The sequence below is a fragment of the Malus sylvestris genome, chromosome 16 (genome assembly GCF_916048215.2).
Source record: "Malus sylvestris chromosome 16, drMalSylv7.2, whole genome shotgun sequence".
In the NCBI taxonomy this organism is placed as follows: Eukaryota; Viridiplantae; Streptophyta; class Magnoliopsida; order Rosales; family Rosaceae; genus Malus; species Malus sylvestris.
Window position 1 is genome coordinate 33,017,244 of NC_062275.1, and position 21,580 is coordinate 33,038,823.

Below are 21,580 nucleotides of genomic sequence, written 5' to 3' on the forward strand. Positions count from 1 at the left end.
GTTCTTCGCCAAATCCGCCTTCAAGCTCAAGCCCCGACGGCCCCTTTGAAGAACTTCCACCAATTCAAGATCAAGCCCCAAAAGCCTTGAAGAAAGTGTTCATCGTTCATCATCCGTTCATCCTAAGATCAAGCCCCAATAGCCCTTTGGATCAACAAACGTCGACAAATCCACACATCCAATCGTCCTTCAAGATCAAGCCCAAAAGCCCTTGAATATCTGTTCATCACTGTTCTTCAAGATCAAGCCCAAAAGCCCTTGAAGATCCATTCATCAACTGTTCATCAAGATCAAGCCCCAAAGGCCCTTGAAGATCCGTTCATCAACAGTTCTTCAAGATCAAGCCCCAAAAGCCTTGAAGAAAGCGTTCATTGTTCATCATTCATTCATCCTAAGATCAAGCCCCAACGACCCTTTGGATCAATCGCACATCCATAAATCAACACCTTACGGAGATTGAATCAGAGGATCAAGTTAAGAGAGATTGTAACCCAAAATCATCAAATACAAATATTATTTTGTGCACGTTGTTCTTGTCTCTTTCGTTTCAGGAAAATTTCGTGTTTACAAATTTGGCACGCCCGGTGGGACAATCTCTACCTCTCATCTCTTTCTTCGTTCAAGGAATCCAAACACGCCTCAAAGTCAATGGCATCAAGCAAGGGACAAGCCATTCTCGCAACCACCAAGGGAAGGATCCTGAGCACTTCTGCCGCGAACGGACAATCCATTGGCGCCACAACCAATCCATCAAGGAAGCAATGACGATCAACACAGCTCTCGTCAAAATCTCTACACGAGGCAAGGAGATTCAAGCCGAACCTTTTCGTAATCAAGAGATGTGTAGACGTACTTTGAAGAAGCTCGAGGAGAAAACTTATCCATTCCCCGACTTTAATGTGGTCGCCATGTTGAAAGACTTGCTTGGTAAAAAGGTGATCGACCTACCTGAGTGCAGATGGCCAGAAGAGATGAATCGTACTGATAGTCCAAGGTATTGTAAATTCCACCGTTTCATCAGTCATCCAACGGAAAAATGCTTTGTACAGAAAGATCTCATCCTGAAGCTAGCACAACAAGGGAAAATCGAGCTTGACCTTGAAGACACGGTCGCGGCACACACTACTACTATCGTGTTTGGATCACTCGATCCTGTGCATCTTCGAAGCATGTATGACCATTCCCGTCAATGTTCAAGTCACACGGCACCCCCTACACAACCATCACCGGGGGCAAGCAACCAAGATGCATCTACTGGTGATAAGGAAGGGTGGACATCGGCGACCTACAAAAAAACGAGAAAGCTAAGACCACAAGCCATAAGGCCAAAAGAAGAGCCTAAACCCACCCCTCGAACTTCAGTCTTCGACAGGCTGAATCATTTAAAACCTAGAATTTTGGCACTTGATCGCATCAGTGGTCGAGACCGAACTTTTGTCTTCAAAAGGCTTAAGACGCCAACATTGCAAAGATCTGTCTTTGAAAGGTTATCAAAACCCAAGAAACAAAGCGGCACAGCTAGATCTCCTCCGCAACGGTCAGCTGCGGACGGACTTGAAGAAACTAAGAAGCCTTCTAGAAACAGAAAGGCAACGCCAAAGGAAGAAAAGCTCAACAGTCTAGCAGGAAAAGACGATGTTCAAAGCTTGATTCCTTCAAGGATGAAGCGCCAAGCAGCTTTAGAGGTCGACACAAAAGGACCACTGAAGGTAAGGAGGCGCACCATCACCTACACCGGCCAATCTTCACGCCAACAAACCCAAAATGACCGCACTGAAGAGGAGGCCCAAGAAGACAAAGAAGACGAAATCCCGGAAGAAGACGTCACTTCCGGCTCTGTCAACTCAAAATCTTCACCTCAATTGCTAGGGGCATGCTCCAAAACCATGCCAGTCAAGCCGAGTGAAGTTGAAGGATGGACTCATGTCACTCCAAAGAAACTGCACAATAAGCATATGTCTTCTCCACAAGTGCACCCATCGGAAAGAGGGCAAAGCAACTTTCGCCAACCTCCAAAGCAATGTGAAAGTGTTGAAGATGAGGAAATTTTGACACAAAGATTGACCATGCGTGATCTCTTCTTCCTCAAAAATTATTAAGTTACTCGGTCAAGGCTCGTTGCTATAAAGATTACGAGGAACGCCTCTCCAGGCAGCAACCATCTATTCCACAAGTTCACCAATGTGAAAGGGGGCAAAGTAGCTCCTGTCAACCTCCAGAACAATGTGAAAGTGTTGGAGATAATGAAACTTTGACACGAAGATCATCCATCCCCATCACGATGTGTGACATCTTCCCAGAAGACTTCTTCAACTACTCAGTCAAGGCTCCTTGCTATAAAGATTGTGAGGAACGACTCTCCCGGATCGCTTGATGAACAAACAAAGCTCCTTGCCCACACGAGCTTAAACTGCATGGCGCAACGCTCATTGTCTACAAGAGCCTAAACTGCAAGACATAAAGCTCCTCGCCTGCACAAGCCTAAACTGCATGGCACAACGCTCCTTGTCCGCACGAGAATAAAAGGCGACACCAAAACTCCTGGCCCGCAAGAGCATAAACTGTGTACGGTAAAATCATCATCAAAATCACCACTAAAACCATAAAAAAAAATAAATAAATAAAAAATCCATCATTCATTTGAACTACGTTACGACTTGATCTCTTCTTTGGAGGGGTACGTAGGCAGCTCAAATGTTCAATTTTTTCGAGTTCAGTCACATCAAAATAAAAGAATAAATGTTTTATTAAAGAAGGTCAATTTTATTACAAATTTATTTGGTTAAGAAAATTGCAATTTTCTTTGTACAAAATTAAATCACAGTTTCTTCGAAAAAAAAAAAGAAAAAAAAAAGAGAAATGGGCCGCCCCAGCCTTGTCTCCATCAAAGGGGGTCACAGCCCAAGCCTCCCTTCACTTCACAGGCCTGTCTCCAACTATCCTCAGGTCCAAACCATGAGCCCAACAAGCCCAGACCCAGTTCTTCACCGCCCCCCTTAGATTCGGACCAGGCCGAGCTGCTCCACCAAGTCTGACTCTGTCATTGGTGTCTACGAAGACACGATTTACAATCTCCACATCAATTGCGCACGACCACCATACCAAAGGTCCACGGACGACTTGGCCAAGGTGAAGCGGTTTAAGGAAGACCTTCTTAGTTGTTCTCGACGATTCGAACACCGACCGCACGACTTGGACCTCGACTCGGTCATGAAGAGCTTCGAGGAAGCTCAAAGTCGCCAGACTTCTTCATCCTCACTCCACCCAAACCCCACCTACTACACATGGTGCGCACACCCGGAGCAAATGGACCTCCAAGCTAGCCGCACGACCTCCTTCTTCCTCACAGCAAGCGGGTTTTTTGTTTCTTTCCAAGAAACCTCCGTCGAAAGAAAGGTGCTGTTCGGGGAAGATACTTGGGTTTCGAGTGGGTCGACTTCGACAGCTTCCGGTGTGGCGAATATGGTTTCGGGTATGCAGAATGTGTTGTTGAGCTCAAAGTATTTGAAGACGACGCAAGAGCTGCTCGATGAGGTTATGAACGTCGAGAATGGGATGAAGACTAAGCTGCCAATAAAAGGGTAATGGGCAGCAAAGTAAAGACAGCAACTGCAAGTAGTCACGAACAGAACTCTCCCTCATTTGTCTCAGCCATGAAAGCCACCGCAACCTCCTCCTGATTATCTCTGACAAACAAGACAGCGGTTTGATTCAAGCTAAGAACACCATGAAAGCTGCACATAACGAAGCCTTCACCACTGCGGGGTCGATCCCGAGTAAAAGCTGGTCACTAAGAAATTCGCCGTTGAAAAAGGCACTGGAAGACCGTGAAGGATACCAGCTTCCATTTGAATCTCCTTTGTCATTAGTTGCTGTGGCAGAGCTCCAAACCCTACAACAATGTTGCCCAGCCATGTCACTCTCTCTCCCGCAGCGCCATGAGCAGCTTCGCCTCCTGGAATCTTCTCGCAAGCTTGCCGTCACCGGAAAAGCAGGCTGACTTCCTTCACGACCAGACAACCACAACCTCACTGGCGCATGCTCCATCTTCGTCGCCTTCGTCTAGATCTCGTCGTATATATCATCTGTGCCACTGAGCTCAAACTTCAAATTGACACCACCATCATCTTCCATGCTCCGCTCCAGTTTCTAAGCACCATGCTCCTCCGTCTCTGCGACATACAGCCACAACGACCTCTAGACCAACTTCACCCGCAACGGCAGCTTCATGGTGCAAGTGGTGGCGATGCAGTGCATCATCTGGGCACCCTCTCCGTTGTGCAACGCTTAAGCCCAGCGAGGAACCCAACTCCAAAGCGTTGGCACCGTCTGTCCACATCTTCTCCATCTCTTGCCTCCTACAGCTCATCGTCCGTCTTTTCCTCTGCAAGGCTGTAAAAAAATGCAATGGCAGTGCAATGGTTGGGTAGTGGCAGTGGCAAACAGCAATGGCGAAGAACTTCAATAACCGCCGTCAAACAACTAGCCGGTCATGAAGCCTCGACTGTAGCTCTCCGTCCGTGGCAAACAGCAATGGCGAAGAACTTCAATAACCGTCGTCAAACGACTAGCCGATCATGAAGCCTCGACTACAGCTCTTCGTCCGTCTTCGTCCTTCCTACAAATTCCTCACCCATCATCAAAATTTATACAAAAAAATATATAATAAAAAATGGGATAGTGGAGCAAAGTGGTGTTGTCACCACGTGAAAAAAAAAGGGTGCATCTGGCACCATGTGCAAAAAAAAAAAAAAAAAAAAAAAGAGGAAAAGAAAAGAAAATATAAAAAAATGGATGGTGCATCTGGCACCATGTGCAAAAAAAAAAAAAATATATATATATATATATCTTTTTGGGATAGTGTTTTGAAAACCTTGAAAAACAAAATTAATAATAATAATTTCTTTATGCTTTTGGCACTAAGAAATATATATATATATACACACACACAGAGAATGAAATAAGGCTCCTTTATTGATTTCTCTAAAAATTTACATAAATGTACGTTTTACATAAGTTAAAAAAAAACAAATAAACAAATAAACAAACAAGATGGAGCTTTCCCAAAGGTTGCTCAGGAGAAGTCTCAGCAGTCGGCAGAGCCCCAGATTGAAGAGGCACCAGAGGGTGATTATTTAGAGCCTCAGTACAAGGCAGAACTCCAGGAGGAGGAGGCATCGAAGATTGATCATTTGGAGCTTCATTACGCGGTACAGCCCCAAAAGACGAAGGCAAATGCTGTTGGAACAAACCCATAAACCTCTGATGATCAAGTAAAATCTGACCATCAGATTCCTGCATCTGGTCAATCTTCTTCTTCATGTTGGTAGCATAGTTATGTGCGAGCCTGTGCAATTGTTTATTCTCATGCTTGAGCCATCTAATCTCCTGTTTGAGACTTATCACTTCAGCCACCAATGATTCAACTTGACGGGTTCGAGCAAATAGGCGTTGGGCCATATTAGACACAGAACCTGTACACTGAACACTGAGAGCCAGAGAATCCTTAACAGCCAACTCATCAGACCGTTTGGAAAGTAATCTGTTATCTTTGGGAATGACAAGGTTCTTGGTCACCACTGCAGCAGTCATGTCATTCTTCATCACCGAATCCCCAACGGTAAGAGGACTAGTATGGGATATGAAGGATGGGCACCATATGTTATCTAGAGAAGGTGGGACTGCCTTTTCACCAAGGTTCAAGTCAAAACGACGGTAGGAGGGTCCAGACATTTTCAAAGGTGTTGAAGAAAGAAGAGGTCGGACAAATCAAGATCTTAGAAGTGCAAGAAGGGATTTTCTACAAGCAAAAAATTCAAGTGTGCTTTGAAACGAACTGCGTGCCTCTATAAAAATCAGCACTCGATGGGATTTCAGAGAGGCGAGCTCAGAATTCGAAGAGGCCAATTCAAAAATCGAAGAGGCAAGCTCAGAAATCGGAGAGACATCTTGCTTTTCCAGACGCATCAGCACCCGTCACATGCAAACTCAGCTTTGCGAAAATCACAGGTAATTTGTCAAAGCGCCAATCCCAGATATCGAAGAGGCGCCAGTCTTTTTCAGCCTCGTCAACACCTGTCACATGTACACTTAGCTTGGCGGAAATTAGGGACAATTTGTCGAAGATTTTTTATAAAGAAGAAAGCACGTGAAGCCATACTGATCAATCACTCAATGGTTGCCGACACGAGTGAAAGAATAGTACCTTTACAGGTATTAAAGAACTTCCTATAACTGTCCACCTTCACCCTCCATAGCAAGGCAGATATACAGAACCTTTCTTCATTTCCGAGAATGCCTTCCCAACGAAGCCTCTCGAGTCACTCAGTGTTCCTTATTCCTTGGGGTACCTCTGCAAACAAATGACACCAAAGAAAAAGTATCTCATATTACCAGGGTAGAAAGCAATAGTATCTCATATCATGCTTTCTCCCTGTCCTTTCCTTTGGCCTTGTTCTTACCTACAAAGACAAGGATAAAGAAAGCAATATGTGGAACCTCCACTCAAACTTGGGTAAGGAATCGACTACCTGGAACCTTTGCCTGGTTGCTTACTTGGCATTGCTTTCGAGTACTCGTCTTCCACTGCTGCTGTACTTCCAAAGAAGCGGCCACATCTGCCTGGAGAACAGATAAGGCAAGTGAAAATGATACCTTACAGCATGTGGAGACAACATGCAGAAGAAACAAGCAGAGAAGAATGCAGCTTACATAGTTAACTCAGCAGAAGGAGTCTGAGCTGAGGAACTCGAGAAGATGCCACATTTACCTGGAGAACATATAAGGAAGGGAAAATGATACATTGAAGCATGTGGAGACAAGCACAACAAAGCACGTGCCGATTCATCCGCTACTTCTTCAAAATCAAAGGTATCTCATATCATCAGGGTTGCGATCACTTTGGGTGGAGGACTCGTTTTGACCCTCAAATTCTTGGGTCAACTCGCTAGGCGTTATGGGTTGCACGTGTCGATTCACCACCCTTGAATCAAATCTAGTTCAAGAATAAGCTGTGGAAAGTCAACAATTGGAGGAATCCAGAAAATTCTCCAACCCAGTTCAAGATCAAAGCTGTGGAAAGTCAACAAGCGCAAAAACAAATATGTGCCAATTCATCCACTACCAAAGCCAAAAGATCATCTACCACATGAAGCTCCTTGTGGTCCAATTTCAACCTTCAAGATCAAGCCTTGACGGCCCTTGAAGAAATTTCAAACAAAGTTCAAGAACAAGCCTCAACGACCCTTGAAGAAATTTCCAGCCCAATTCAAGATCAAGCCCTAACGGCCCTTGGATCAACATCTACAATAAGGGACTTCAAAACGCATCTCCTACACGTGACAAGCACATGTTTACGACACGCCTTGAAGTGGGGGCATTTGTAGACATCGAAATTTTGGTAAATAAATGTTGACAGATAAATCAAAGTTTCAACGCTCATGTATTACATAAATTTTACACGTAGCGTGTGACTCGACGAAAAATTGAAATGAGTCGGAAAAATCATCAAACAGGACACGTGTCAACACCTGGCAGAAACAACTTATTTCATCTGGAATATTATATTCAAAATTAAGCCTTGGAAAATTCTATAAATAGAAGCCAATTTCATTCATTTCATTTGACCAATGGATATTACACTAAAACCTTGAAGCTTTGAAACTCTAAAACTCTCAAGCAAATTCCGAAGGATCGAGAAAACTATCTTCGTTCTTCGCCAAATCCGACTTCAAGCTCAAGCCCCGACGGCCCCTTTGAAGAACTTCCACCAATTCAAGATCAAGCCCCAAAAGCCTTGAAGAAAGTGTTCATCATTCATCATCTGTTCATCCTAAGATCAAGCCCCAACGACCCTTTGGATCAACAAACGTCGACAAATCCACACATCCAACCATCCTTCAAGATCAAGCCCAAAAGCCTTTGAAGATCCGTTCATCATTGTTCTTCAAGATCAAGCCCAAAAGCCCTTGAAGATCCATTCATCAACTGTTCATCAAGATCAAGCCCCAAAGGCCCTTGAAGATCCGTTCATCAACAGTTCTTCAAGATCAAGCCCTAAAAGCCTTGAAGAAAACATTCATTGTTCATCATTCGTTCATCCTACGATCAAGCCCCAACGGCCCTTTGGATCAATCGCACATCCACAAATCAACACCTTACGGAGATCGAATCAAAGGATCAAGTTAAGAGAGATTGTAACCCAAAATCATCAAATACAAATATTATTTTGTGCACGTTGTTCTTGTCTCTTTCGTTTCAGGAAAATTTCGTGTTTACAGATACCATATTAGAAATAATACTTTGTTACTTTCCTTAATATGGAAGAAATTACATCCGAGTTTATATACACTTTACAAATAAAGCTGAGTAACTAATCACATCTAATTAACTAGTTACAATGATTACAACCATATGACAATTGTACAATCTAACTCAGATTAATTATGTGTCCCTTTAGTAGCATCGTATTAAGTTGAAGTTTGGCGACACCGATAATTATTTCTCTAGGACGCGTGAGCGCGTGCTAAGAAGAATTAAAAATGAAGGAGAGACTTGCTCCTCGAGGATTAAGAAAGAACTCCTCTTTAAAGTATTTTGCTGCTTATTCATAGAATTTTGTGTTTATGATTAAAACTATTCTTATTGTATATTATTCTATAAAAAACATCTCTACAAAAAATAAATTAAAACTAAAATCGTTTAATCATCGAATTTTATAAAAACAGATGAACATATTTGTTAAATGTATTACGAGCTGTTGATGTATTTGTTAAAAGTGATGACTAAATAATCTTAATTTTAATTAAATTATTATTTTCAGAATAATTTATAAATTAAATGCAAAGCAAATTACCAGTCGTTCGAAGAATGTTGAAGTGGCACATTGTATACGGGAATTGAACTCAACATTCCCTTGAAAGCCGGACCTATCAGCTTCACCCACGTGTACACATCGACGTGCCGGCACCGGCTTCCGTTCCAGCTCCACCAGAAAAGACAACCTCACCGCATCAATAATACCTTTTCTCTCTCTCTCCCCCCCCTCTCTTCCCCCGAATCATCGCCGCTTCCTTAGCTCCCGTTTTGTTATGATCTTGCAATTGGCCTATTAGTGAATCCTTGGATCACTATGAAGTAGTAGTTAAATAATGGGGGTCAGATTGTATTAGAGTAAGGATTAGATTGTAATAGTCTTGTTAATTGTGGGTTTTAGTTTTAATTGAGTTGTTGTTATGCCAGATGGCACTCTCGCGAATGTAAGGGCTGGCTTGTGGGATAAAAGCCTCAGCTAGTGGATTGAAAAGCATATATGAAAAACAATTAGAAATTTCCTTTTCTTGCTGTGCAATTCCTTTCCTCAGTACCCACCATTACCACACAGTCAAGGTTGCAGCTAGGTATTGGCTTGGGTTTTATCATTGGTATCACCCTCCGATTCTGGTATCCCTTCTGTATATGCCCCGTTCCACCACCACGGCCCGCCTCTCTGCCATGGAATCTCGTGTTGCTGCTATTGAAACCATCTTAGCCAACCTTCCCAATCAGTTCGCTGAAGCCATTGATCATGCTTTTGAAACACGATTGCCTGTCTATTTCGAGCAATTTCGTCGTGAGCAAGCTGCTCGCGGCGGCGGCGAGGGTCCTTCTGCTCCTCCTTTCACGGATCTTCCTCCACATCGCGACATGGACCGCATCCACGCGCCGCACAGTCCGGTCACCCCTGGCAGTGCTACGGTCAAGCCACCGTGGTCTCCGCGCATCGACTTTCCCCGATTTGGCGATGGTGACGATTTGTTATCCTGGATCTATAAGGCTGAACAATTTTTTGTTTATTATGGCATTCCTGCTTCTCAGCGCGTGGTCACAGCTTCATTCCACCTCGAGGGGGAGATCCTTCAGTGGTATCGATGGATGGATTGTTCCAATATTACTCCCTGTTGGGAGGACTTCACTCAAGCACTGTGTAAGGAGTTTGGTCCTTCCGAGTTTGACGATAGTACTGAGGCACTCTTCAAACTTCGCCAAACAGGTACCCTGCGTGATTATATTGCTGAATTTAGAAAACTGGCTAATCGTACTTGTGATGTTGGTCCTCTCTTGTTAAAGAGTTGTTCCTTGGTGGCCTTAAACGAGAATTAAAGTATGATGTGAAATTGTTGAAGCCTCATTCTGTTCATGATGCTATTGCCATTGCGGTTCAGTTAGATACTAAGTTTCAAGAGCTCAAAGGCGGTATCCCTAAACCATCACCCACAGTTCCTAAACACCACCCAAACACTACTACTGCCATCAATCCCTATGTTCCTCGGGTCCAAAATTATCCTGTTAAGAAGCTTTCTCCAGCTGACATCCAATTAAAACGGGATAAGGGCGAATGTTGGTTTTGCACTGACAAATGGGTTCCGGGTCATAAATGTGGGTTGAAGCAATTGCTTATGCTCGATGTTGCTGACCAAGCGGAGCTTGATGCGTTTCCCCCGGACTCCCCTCCTGAAGTTCATCACATGGAACTCAGTGAGTGTGCGTTCTATGGGACAACCGCCACCCCGAAAGCTCAAACTATGAAAGTGCAGGGCACTCTCCAGGGTCATTCTGTGCGGATTTTGTTAGACTCCGGCAGCACGCACAACTTTGTCGACACTCGGTTGTTAAAACAATGGGGCCAACCAGTTCATCCTACTAAGTCATTTGAGGTCATGATTGCCGATGGTGGTAAAGTCCAAAGTTCAGGCTGTTGGCGGTCCGGTGCACTGTCCTTAGGAGGTTATACTTGCAGTGTTGATTTGTATTCATTGCCTCTCGGGGGTTGTGATTTAGTCTTGGGGGTTCAGTGGCTCTCTTCCATTAGCCCTGTCTTATGGGATTTCCATCACTTGACTATGGCATTCACGAAGGACAATCAGCACTACCAATTGTTTCATTCTGCGGCTCCACCTTCTCTTATTCAAGAAGTCTCCTTACAGCATCTTGAGAAGGAAGTTGCTAATTCCAACTTGGGCCTTTTGTTGTATTCTATGGAGACACGACCGGTGCTTGTTCGTGACTGTGAGTTGTCCTCAGCTCAATCTACACAACTGCATGCGTTATTGGCCGACTTTGAGTCCCTCTTTGTGCTGCCATCTCAACTTCCACCCTCCCGCTCACATGATCACCACATTCCATTGTTGCCCGGTGCCAAACCACCTAATATACGGCCCTATCACTATGGGCCTCTTGCAAAGGATGAGATTGAACGAGCTGTCAAGGACTTATTGGATGCCGGTTTTATCCGACCCAGTCATAGTCCCTTTTCCTTCCCTGTACTTCTTGTCAGGAAGAAAGAGGGCACTTGGCGTATGTGTATTGATTATAGGGAACTTAACGCTCTCACAATCAAAAACAAATATCCAATTCCTCTTATTGATGATCTCTTGGATGAACTTTGTGGTGCCACCTATTTTTCCAAGTTAGATCTTCGCTCCGGTTATCACCAAATCTTGATGCAACCTGCTGATGTTGAAAAAACAGCATTCAAAACTCATGCAGGCCATTATGAGTTCTTGGTAATGCCTTTTGGGCTTACTAATGCCCCGGCAACATTTCAACAACTCATGAACGACATTTTTAGGCCTTTATTAAGGAAGTGTGTGCTTGTATTTTTTGACGATATCCTCATCTACAGTCACTCTTGGGCGGATCACATGTCCCACTTGTTGGCTGTTTTCCAAATCTTACAGCAACATCGCTTGTTCCTTAAGAAATCCAAGTGCTCTTTTGGTCAACAGTGTGTTGAGTACTTAGGCCATATCGTGTCCCGCGAAGGGGTAGCTGCAGATCCTTCCAAATTACAAGCCATCCGAGATTGGCCTATTCCTAAGACTCTTAAAGAATTGCGGGGTTTCTTGGGTCTCACGGGATATTATCGTAAGTTCATCGCTGGATATGGTCAGATTTGCCAACCCTTATATCAATTGACCAAGAAGGACAAATTCTATTGGACTCAAGAAGCTACAGAAACTTTCAATCAGCTCAAAGATATTATGACATCCCCACCAGTTTTAGTGTTACCTGACTTCTCCAAAGCCTTTGAACTGGAGTGTGATGCCTCAGGTAATGGCATTGGAGCCGTGTTGCAACAAGGAGGAAGACCTATTGCCTTTACCAGTCAAGCACTTGGTCCAAAAAATCAATCTCTCTCAACCTATGAACGGGAGCTTATTGCCATCGTTTATGCTGTGAAGAAATGGCACTCCTACTTACAAGGCAGGCACTTCACCATTAAAACTGATCATTGCAGCCTCAAATACTTCTTGAGTCAGAAAGCCAATACTCATTTCCAACAAAAATGGGTCTCTAAGCTTCTCGGCTATGACTATGAGATCCAGTTTCGTAGTGGCAGTGACAACCATGTAGCTGATGCTCTCTTTCGCGTACATGGCTCTCCTCTACTTCCTGAATGTGCAGCAATATCATATCCTCATTTTGGTTGGTTTGATGAACTTCGACAATATAATGAACATGATTCTTGGATTCAGAGTAAAGCTAAGGAGTATTTCCAAGCACAGGAGACTAATGCTACCACCCCTACATCTTCTAATTACTCTTTCCAGAATGGGTTTTTACGGTACAAGGCACGGATATTGTTAAGCCCTTCCTCTCCTTGGCGCACCAAGCTTATCGAAGCTTATCATTCCATACCTGCTGCAGGTCATCAAGGTGTGATTAAAACCTATCACAAACTTAAGAAGGACTTTTATTGGCCAAGTATGAAGAATGATGTCAAACTCTTCGTTTCGGAGTGTCACATCTGCCAACAACATAAGTATGAAACAGTGGCACCTCCTGGAAAACTGATGCCTCTTCCAATTCCTGAACGAATTTGGGCTGATATAAGCATGGACTTTATTGTCGGACTTCCTAATTGCAAGGGTAAGACTGTTATCATGGTGGTGGTTGATCGGCTGTCCAAATATAGTCATTTTGTTCCTATGGCACATCCATATACAGCGGCTAGTGTAGCACAGCTTTTTCTTGAGCATATTTTCAAACTCCATGGCATGCCCAACTCTATAGTCAGTGACCATGATCCGATCTTCATAAGCGCCTTCTGGAAAGAGTTATTCAAACTGCACAATGCCAAGTTGTGTATGAGTTCGGGCTACCATCCTCAAACTGACGGTCAAACTGAGGTTATGAACCGCTGCTTGGAAACCTACCTGCGCTGTTTTGTTGGAGGCCAACCTAAAAAATGGGTACAATGGTTATCGTGGGCCGAATGGTGTTTCAATACCTCATACCACACTTCTTCTAAGTTCACACCCTTCGAATTAGTGTATGGTTATTCCCCACCTCATATCACACCGTATGAACCTGGTTCTACAAAGTTCGCTTCTGTGGAGCAATGTTTGGTTGAGAGGGACAAGGTTTTGGAGATTCTGAAAAGGAACCTTGAATTAGCTCAGACAAGGATGAAGTCACAAGCTGATCAAAAGAGATCGGAACGGAGTTTTGCAGTTGGCGATATGGTTTATATAAAACTTATTCCTTATCAACTCCAATCCTTGGCTGCACACAGTTATCATAAACTGTTACCCAGGTTCTATGGTCCCTATAAGGTTCTCAGCCGAGTAGGTGATGTGGCTTACAAACTTGAACTTCCTGCCATGTCTAAAGTCCACCCTGTTTTTCATGTCAGCAGTCTTAAGAAGCACTTAGGGCCGAATGTGGTAGCCAACAACCTGTTGCCCCAAGTTACAGAAGATGGTCTTCAACAGTTGGTTCCTGCCTCCATTCTTGCCAGGCGCATGTATAAGAAGGGTAATTCTGCCGGCGTTCAATTGCTTGTTCAGTGGCAGGATCAAGATGCCAGTTCTGCAACATGGGAGGACTTTGAAGACTTCCAAGCTCGATTCCCTGCTTTCTCTCTTTAACCTTGTGGACAAGGTTTTTTCGAAGGCGGGAGTAAATGTTATGATCTTGCAATTGGCCTATTAGTGAATCCTTGGATCACTATGAAGTAGTAGTTAAATAATGGGGGTCAGATTGTATTAGAGTAAGGATTAGATTGTAATAGTCTTGTTAATTGTGGGTTTTAGTTTTAATTGAGTTGTTGTTATGCCAGATGGCACTCTCGCGAATGTAAGGGCTGGCTTGTGGGATAAAAGCCTCAGCTAGTGGATTGAAAAGCATATATGAAAAACAATTAGAAATTTCCTTTTCTTGCTGTGCAATTCCTTTCCTCAGTACCCACCATTACCACACAGTCAAGGTTGCAGCTAGGTATTGGCTTGGGTTTTATCACGTTTTCGCCCCAATTCTCAATTCCTGTGCCCCGAACACCAATTTTCCTTCTATTTCCTTGAAATTCGTGTCGGGATTTTATCGGGAAAAGTAGGGTTAGGGTTGGGGAGGGACAAAAAGGATGAGCTTTCGGGATCTGGAAGCGGGTCGGGGCACCAATTATTCCCGGCGAGGAGACCTCATCAATGGCAAGCGGGACCCCACCCAAGCTGTGGCCTCCGGCATTTTCCAGATCAACACCGCCGTATCCACCTTCCAGAGGCTCGTCAACACCATCGGCACCCCCAAAGACACGCCGGATCTCCGCGAAAAGCTGTGAGTTGGTTCTTCACTTCCAATTGTCGATTGTGTATTGTTTCCTGAATTCCGTTTGACATTTCCTGATTGCAGGCACAAGACAAGACTACATATCGGGCAATTGGTGAAGGATACTTCAGAAAAACTTAAACAAGTCAGCGAAAGAGATCATCATACCGAAGTTAATGTAAGTTTCTCTGTCACTCTCATCCCTCCTTCCTCCATCCGTCTCTCACACACACAGGCACACCCAAAAGTAGCGACACATGCCTTCCAAATTCCCAAATTCATCATTTCCACATCCAATTTTATCCAAATTCCTCATTTCTGATTAAACCCTAGATCCCAAATCCAATCCCAGAAGAAATTCTAGCGTAATCAATTCCATTTCCTTGCTGTCTAGGGGGGTTTCAGGTCTGCTATCATCTTCCAGCATGCCTCGCCTTCGTCTTTGTCTTTGTCTTCTCTTCCTCCCAGTTGGTAAGCCTCCTAGCCAATCCGCTCCGACCGTCTGGGGTGGTATAGCAAAAGTTGGTTTGTTACCAACCAATTCCAGCACTAATTGCTAGGCCAATTAGTCTTGGAAAGCCTTGTAGATGCTCCAGAATCACCGAAACAAGTACCACAGTTATCACCCACTAAGGATTATTGTGTTTGGAATCAGGTCGAAACAAAGATAGTATTGACGTTACGAAATCTAAAATTAATGTCGGACTTTTACCCTATCAAAATATCATAACTAGGTAAAATCTGATTAGCTTAAAAAAAAAAAAAAAAGGTCGTACCCAGTGCACAAGGCTCCCGCTTTACGCAGGGTCTGGGAGAGGTGAATGTCGGCTAGCCTTACCCCCATTTATGGAGAGGCTGCTCCCAAGTAAAATCTGATTAGCTTACTCTAGGGAATTTCCTTATTGGCCCCTCGAAATTGATGTAGTTGATTCATTTGAAATGGTGCATTCTTGTTCTCTATTGCGGGTCGGTCTTTGAAAATCTCAAACTTTTTGGTGTGATGATCTTAGATGTCTTCAACTTAATTGTAGGCAAGCAAGAAGATTACAGATGCTAAACTTGCAAAAGATTTTCAAGCAGTGCTTAGAGAATTTCAGAAGGCTCAACGACTTGCAGCTGAGAGGGAAACAACATATGCTCCTTTTGTTCCTCAAGCAGTTCTTCCGACAAGGTAACTTTTGCCAGAGGATTTATACAATTAATTCCCGTCTTTTATTTGTGTGCACTATTTATGTGATATCTTTCAGAAGATATTTTTGTTTTGTTTAGTTTGCATTACATCTACTGTTGGAGGACCTCAATCTGAAGTTGTATGATTATTCTAAATGTTTCATGCAGTTACACCGCTAGCGAGATAGATGTAAACTCAGACAAAAGTCTGGAACAGCGTGCTCTCCTTGTGGAATCTAGAAGGTGAGTTTTACTTAACAATGATAAGGAATTCTAACTGTTTTTGCAGAAAAGGGGTCATTATTCTAAAACAACATTAAACGTAACTCCAAATCAAATGCTGAAAGGCATTAGTAGAATTTCCGTTGGAAAAGAAGAAGGAAAGACGAGGGACAAACTAGTAGAATCGTGCATTTTCCAATAAAAGGAAATTGAATGAAATTATGTTCAATGGGAAGACGATGAGTTATGTACCATAATCTGGAGACAATCAATGAAATATAAATGAATGTTTCTTCTCCAAGTCTAGTTTTAGGTTTATGGTGGAGGGACAGAGCCTTTGGTGGGAAGTGGTGCAGTATAATGTGGTTCATAGCAAAAGGGTATTTTATTGGTAGTCATGGGATAGGGTGTTAGAGTCTGTTATTCATGGGGTTGCAATCCCTTTGGAACAAAGTGCAGGTCAGACCATGAGATTGAGTGAAGTGTTTGATGAGTGTTGTGGTGTTGGAGCTCAGTGTCTTGGTTCTTCTAGTCAGTGTTCTAAAAATGGGCCTAGGCGGCTACCTAGGCGCTAGGCGGTGGAGCGCCACTGGGATTTATGCCAAAGAGTTCATCAAATTGGGTGGGAGTTAGTCGGCTGCCTAGGCGGTATCTAGGCGGTCTAGGCAGTGGTAGGCAGCGGTCTAGGAGGTGGTAGGCGGCGGTCTAGGCGGACTCGTAAGAACCTCGGCGGTTCTCCATCTCATTGCGATCTGTCAAGAAGAGAGAGAGGGGCGATACATACAAACCCCATTGATCGTTCAAAGAATCCACCTCAGATTTCTTCACAAACTGCTGCTTGACCAGCGGGCCATGCCGATGTTGTTTGATCATTCAGGATTTTGGGATGAAAGTTGAGGGTTTGGAGTAACTTGTGGAAGTGGGGAAGAGGTTTGATGATGGGAGAGGCCTCTTGATTCTAAAACAGAGAGGAGAGCAAGCGGCTTCTCTTTGTCAAAAAAAGAGTGAAGGCAATGGAAACGAGGGATTGGGCAATGGAAACGAGGGGTTGAAATGAGGAATCGGAAATGAGGCTGGTTTTAATAAAAGCGAGAGAGGTATCTGGATGATTTGACTATTTTAATTAGTTGATGGAAATGAGGCATTCTTATAATAAAAGAGAGAAGACTTGTGATAAAGAAAGGGTGGGGTGGGCTAGGCTGGGACGGGCCATTTTATATGCTTATCATCTTTTTCACTTTTGAATTGGGGTTAAAAAAAAGCCCATCTTATTAAGTAGACCTAGTTTCTGTTATAATAAATTTAGTTAAATAAATAAAAATTACAAATTAGCCTAAGCGCTAGGCCCCATTCAACCGCCCGACTAGCGCTTAGCGTTTTTTAGAACCGTGCTTCTAGTATTTTGGTCTAGAAGCTATCTTTGAAATTTTTTGCATCTCCATTGTCTGTTGGAGTGGTCTATTGTTTTTCTATTATTTAACTAGTCTTTTAGTGTTTTGAAGAACCATACAAGTCACTTGGGTCAAGGTTGTTTCAGTCTTTAATTGTCTACAATTATTACTCTCTTCTGCCAAAAGACAAAACATAAAAAACTGAACCATCTCTTTTCATGGTCATAAAACATAAGGTGGTGGAACCACCGTACCATTTCAAAACCACCCTCAAAAAGGGAATTGCATCGGCACTAACCTTGTTGATGCACAAAATCAGCAAGATTTTGGAACAACGTAAAGTGTCAGGTTTGTGGCCCTCGTCTGGTTGCTTCGGTCACCTAGTGAGGATAATATGCAAGGGATAGAGATCAGGAAGCAGACGTAATATGTACATGGTTCACCCTAAGTTTGGCTACGTCCACGGAATAGAGAAGTTCTCATTAATAGTGAAGGGTTACACAAATACATAAGTTTAAGCATAATGACTAGTTTAAGGACAATAATGACATTAGGGATTAATTGTAGGAGAATGGTCTACTTTTATAGTTGAGGAGAGTCTCCAGCTTCTGTCCATGGTCGATGTGGGACTCTATGAGCTTTATTCTGATGTTGACATGTGTCATGCTGTGATTGGCCTCCTGATTGGAGGGAAACTCTTGTGCTTCGGCAGGGATGCTTCAGCATGAACCCCTTAGTGGGTTCTTGACGGTATGACGTTGACCGGTGCTTGGTAGTTTTGAGATTGGTCAAGTATGGTACAAACAAACCTCATTGCACCTCCATTCTTATTAGAAAAAGTTATATCCCAGAAAACATGTATTCCTTTCTTATTAGAAAGGCCATATGATAATTAGTAGTTAGGGTGGTTTATCTGAATATATGATATTGTGCCATTGGCAAAGGAAACGATGGAGGGGAGCAGTCGGTCAATTTCACTTTTTAATTAGCAAGGGAAAGAGTTTATGAAGACTTATTACATTTAAGATGGGTAAATTTGGAAAACAAAATTTAATTAATTTTAGGGATTGAATGCATAGTTTTAGGTGCAAGAAAATTGACACCTGGCGGAAAAGTGAGAAGGTGGCTAGCATTCCCCCTCCAAATTTTTTAAGACATCTGAAGATCAGAATAATCATGCCGCACACACCTTGTGTTGTTCTACATCAAACTTCCAATGCCTTTTTTCTGTCCTTGATGATACAAAAATAGTTGGCAGTGGGAGCCTTAGCATCAGCTGTCTTTGATTGTTGTTTGATTTATCTACTTCAGTTTAAAACTCTTATCAAGGTTGGATGTGCCATATATCTTTGGTTATAAGTGAGCTTTGCTGCAGACAAGAGGTCTTGCTACTGGACAATGAGATTGCTTTCAATGAGGCTATCATCGAGGAAAGAGAACAGGGAATACAAGAAATCCAGCAGCAAATTGGTGAAGTGAATGAGATTTTTAAAGATCTTGCTATACTGGTTCATGAACAAGGAACAATGATTGGTAACTTACCTTCTCCTTACTCTCTTGAAGGCACTTATACTTATCTGGCTTGTGTTTTCTTATCGGTTATATCCGCTTTGTAGATGACATTGGCTCCAATATTGAGAGTGCTCATGCTGCTACTGGGCAGGCAAAGTCCCATCTAGTGAAAGCGTCAAAGACCCAAAGATCGAATTCATCTCTGGTAATTTGTTCACATTTTTTTATATGACAGTCTACATCTAAGTGTAATTATTTATATATTTTTCAAAATGTTCGCTTCAGAGACTCTTTGGTAATTTATGTTGCTAGGTTGTTTTATGAATGATTCTTATGTTCATTCTTGCATGAACATGGGGTCCAAATTCACAGGTTAAACTGATGGTCCATGATAGTTTTCACAGCACAGCTACAACATTCTTCATTAGGCATCGACATGAATATTCAGATCCCGTAAACACATGAAATAATGCATTTAATCCCACTTAAGAAATATTGCCGATCTCTTTCAGTTCCCTTACAAATATATTATGTAATCACTTTAAAGTTAATGTTTTTATTTTTTGCAGACTTGCTTGCTCTTGGTAATATTTGGAATTGTGCTTCTCATTGTGATAGTAGTACTTGCAGCTTAACCAGAAGATTGTGCTGAGGTATCCCTCTGCTATTTCTGCGATGCCTAACTTGAGTATGTAGTTGTATTCTTAGTTCGTATATATATGTATAGGGGTGGACCGTGGGTATCCTTCACAATTTCTGGTTGCGGTTGGGTGAGGTGTCTCTTCTGTTTCAGTAAGTTGGTGTTTGGGGCTTCTGATGGTGTTCTCTGTGTGTTGTTTTTTCTTCTTCATTTTTTTTAAAGTTTTAAATGATACAGTGTTCTTTTTTATTTATATATAAGAAGTTATAATTGTTTGGGTTTTCATTTATTAACGTTAAATAGTAAATTATTGATTTCGAATTGGATTTGGAGCTCGAAAAGATATTCATACTTGATATTTGGGACCAATTTGCTCGTCGAGAAATACCGGGAGGAGAATACTATTCCTACCAAATATGGTTCAAAGCATGAGAATTGTTGGGCATTCAAGAATTAATTGCCTCTTTTCTTGCCTCTTGAGAAAGGACAGCAATGGCACAACACGTATTTGAACTGCGGAGGCTTCGACTATTTGTCAGAAGAATCACGAAGCCACTTGCAACTTGAAACCAAATTGAATAGTTGGTTTGAAATGGGGAAATGAATGATTATAGCACAATTTGAAGGCACAAAACATTTTACCTTTTTGCCATCTTCCCACCGGCGCCCTTGATGCTGTGACCAAGATACTTCTCTCGATGTTTATCAGCCTAAATAGCATCGTCCCAACTGAATTAATTATGTGCATCAAAGGAGAAGCAGAAAGTTGGATAAATAAAAATTGAATTACAAAGCTTTCCAAGATAAGAATGCATCTACGATGTACAAGCATTATGTTCATTGACCATGTCCATGATGTACAAACAATAATGTGATTCAAATTCTCTTTTGACGAGAATTGAACCTAAGACCTCTCACTTACAAGTGAAGAGAAATACATCTAGACCATAATACTGAGTGGCGGCACCTTACTACGGTTAGATTACGCTGTATAGAATTTCTTACATTATTGCCATTTTTGGATCTTCCTATTATTGGTACCAATAATTGTAATTAATTTCTCTAACTAGTAGGTTCATTTTCCTACAACTATCAGGGTTTCTTTGTAGGTATTAATGGCTTCTTGTGCTTCAACTACCTATTACAATAAGCCTTATTCTAAAACTACTGAAATTATTTGACTCTTTAACACAAAAATCCCACTGCCGCCCAGGGATCGAGTATGTATCTGTCTATGATCATATGACCCACTTTACGTGTATCAAGGTACTTTATGTGATATACTATCAGCTTCATTGACCAAATCAATGTCGGACAGCTTCACTAGTCAAGGCTAGTGTCGATGTGAGATGTATTATGTTTTCTTATAGGCTCAATCCCATGTCGTATAACTTCATCTTCAAGTGATGGAGCCCATCATATTTCTTCATTGGCGTAACCCAATGAAGTCGTTGAAGGAAAAGACCAATAGCGCAACACGCGCCCATTGTCTAACAATAGAGTGCCAATTCCAATGAAGGGGTGGTTTGGGAGTGAGGTGCTTAAAAAAAAGCACCCATGAAAAAAAAGCTGTGAGGGTTTTAGGTGTTTGGTAAACTAAAAAAAAAGGCTTATTTTGGAAGCTGCTGTGAGAATAAGCTGAAATCAAAGGAAAAGCTGAAACAACTATTTGCTGCTTTGGAAAACTGGTTTTTTTTCAAAGCACACGGAGCTATAGTGCTCCTTTAATGAAAAGACCTACACCAGACTTGTGGGCGAAGATCGAGTCAACGGCGAGGGAGGAGATCTCGACAGCGAGGGAGGGTTCAAAGGTGGTCATGTCGACGAGGATGCCTCCGGGGCGGAGTCCAGAGAGTGCGCTGGTGGTGGGGTCAAGGAGGACAGAGCGGACGTCGAATTTGGGTTATGGGTATTCTGGGTTTTCTGTCGAAATGCTTCCTGTCCTTGCGAGGGTGCAATTGAAGACGGTGAGGGCGCCGACTTTGAGGGTTTTCTGGGTTATGGGTAGAAGAACTGGAAATTTTCTGATTCGAATGAAGCTCCTAGGCGTTGGGCATCC

At 42.6% G+C, this 21,580-nt stretch overlaps 1 protein-coding gene and 1 long non-coding RNA gene across 4 annotated transcripts; one reads left to right on the top strand and one right to left on the bottom strand.

Annotated features, from left to right (window-relative positions):
* Window positions 1-7,587: 7,587 nt before the first annotated feature.
* On the bottom strand, window positions 7,588-8,927 carry LOC126607427 (uncharacterized). The gene is made up of 2 exons (XR_007617597.1): window positions 8,855-8,927; window positions 7,588-8,155 (listed from the first exon to the last, which is right to left on the bottom strand). It is a non-coding gene; the product is annotated as an uncharacterized LOC126607427 (long non-coding RNA).
* A 22-nt stretch (window positions 8,928-8,949) lies between these two features.
* Window positions 8,950-19,806, top strand: LOC126607426 (syntaxin-22-like). 3 transcript variants are annotated; one of them, XM_050275008.1, is made up of 8 exons: window positions 8,950-9,080; window positions 14,281-14,595; window positions 14,671-14,764; window positions 15,618-15,757; window positions 15,925-15,999; window positions 18,745-18,902; window positions 18,986-19,086; window positions 19,451-19,806. In XM_050275008.1, the coding sequence occupies exons 2-8, from the start codon at window positions 14,402-14,404 to the stop codon at window positions 19,514-19,516; spliced, it is 828 nt and encodes a 275-aa protein (XP_050130965.1). In that variant the 5' UTR covers window positions 8,950-9,080; window positions 14,281-14,401; the 3' UTR covers window positions 19,517-19,806. The 3 variants fall into 3 exon arrangements, with proteins under 3 accessions (XP_050130965.1, XP_050130964.1, XP_050130963.1); XM_050275007.1 differs by lacking the exon at window positions 8,950-9,080 and having other exon boundaries at window positions 14,252-14,595; window positions 19,451-19,534; window positions 19,609-19,806; XM_050275006.1 differs by lacking the exon at window positions 8,950-9,080 and having other exon boundaries at window positions 14,252-14,595.
* The last annotated feature ends 1,774 nt before the right edge of the window (window positions 19,807-21,580 follow it).

Coding starts and splice junctions, on each gene's coding strand:
- LOC126607426 (XM_050275008.1), top strand. CDS start 14,402: ATGAGCTTTCGGGATCTGGAAGCGGGTCGGGGCACCAATTATTCCCGG. Junction 14,765..15,617: donor ATCATCATACCGAAGTTAAT/GTAAGTTTCTCT, acceptor ACTTAATTGTAG/GCAAGCAAGAAGATTACAGA. Junction 18,903..18,985: donor TGAACAAGGAACAATGATTG/GTAACTTACCTT, acceptor TCCGCTTTGTAG/ATGACATTGGCTCCAATATT.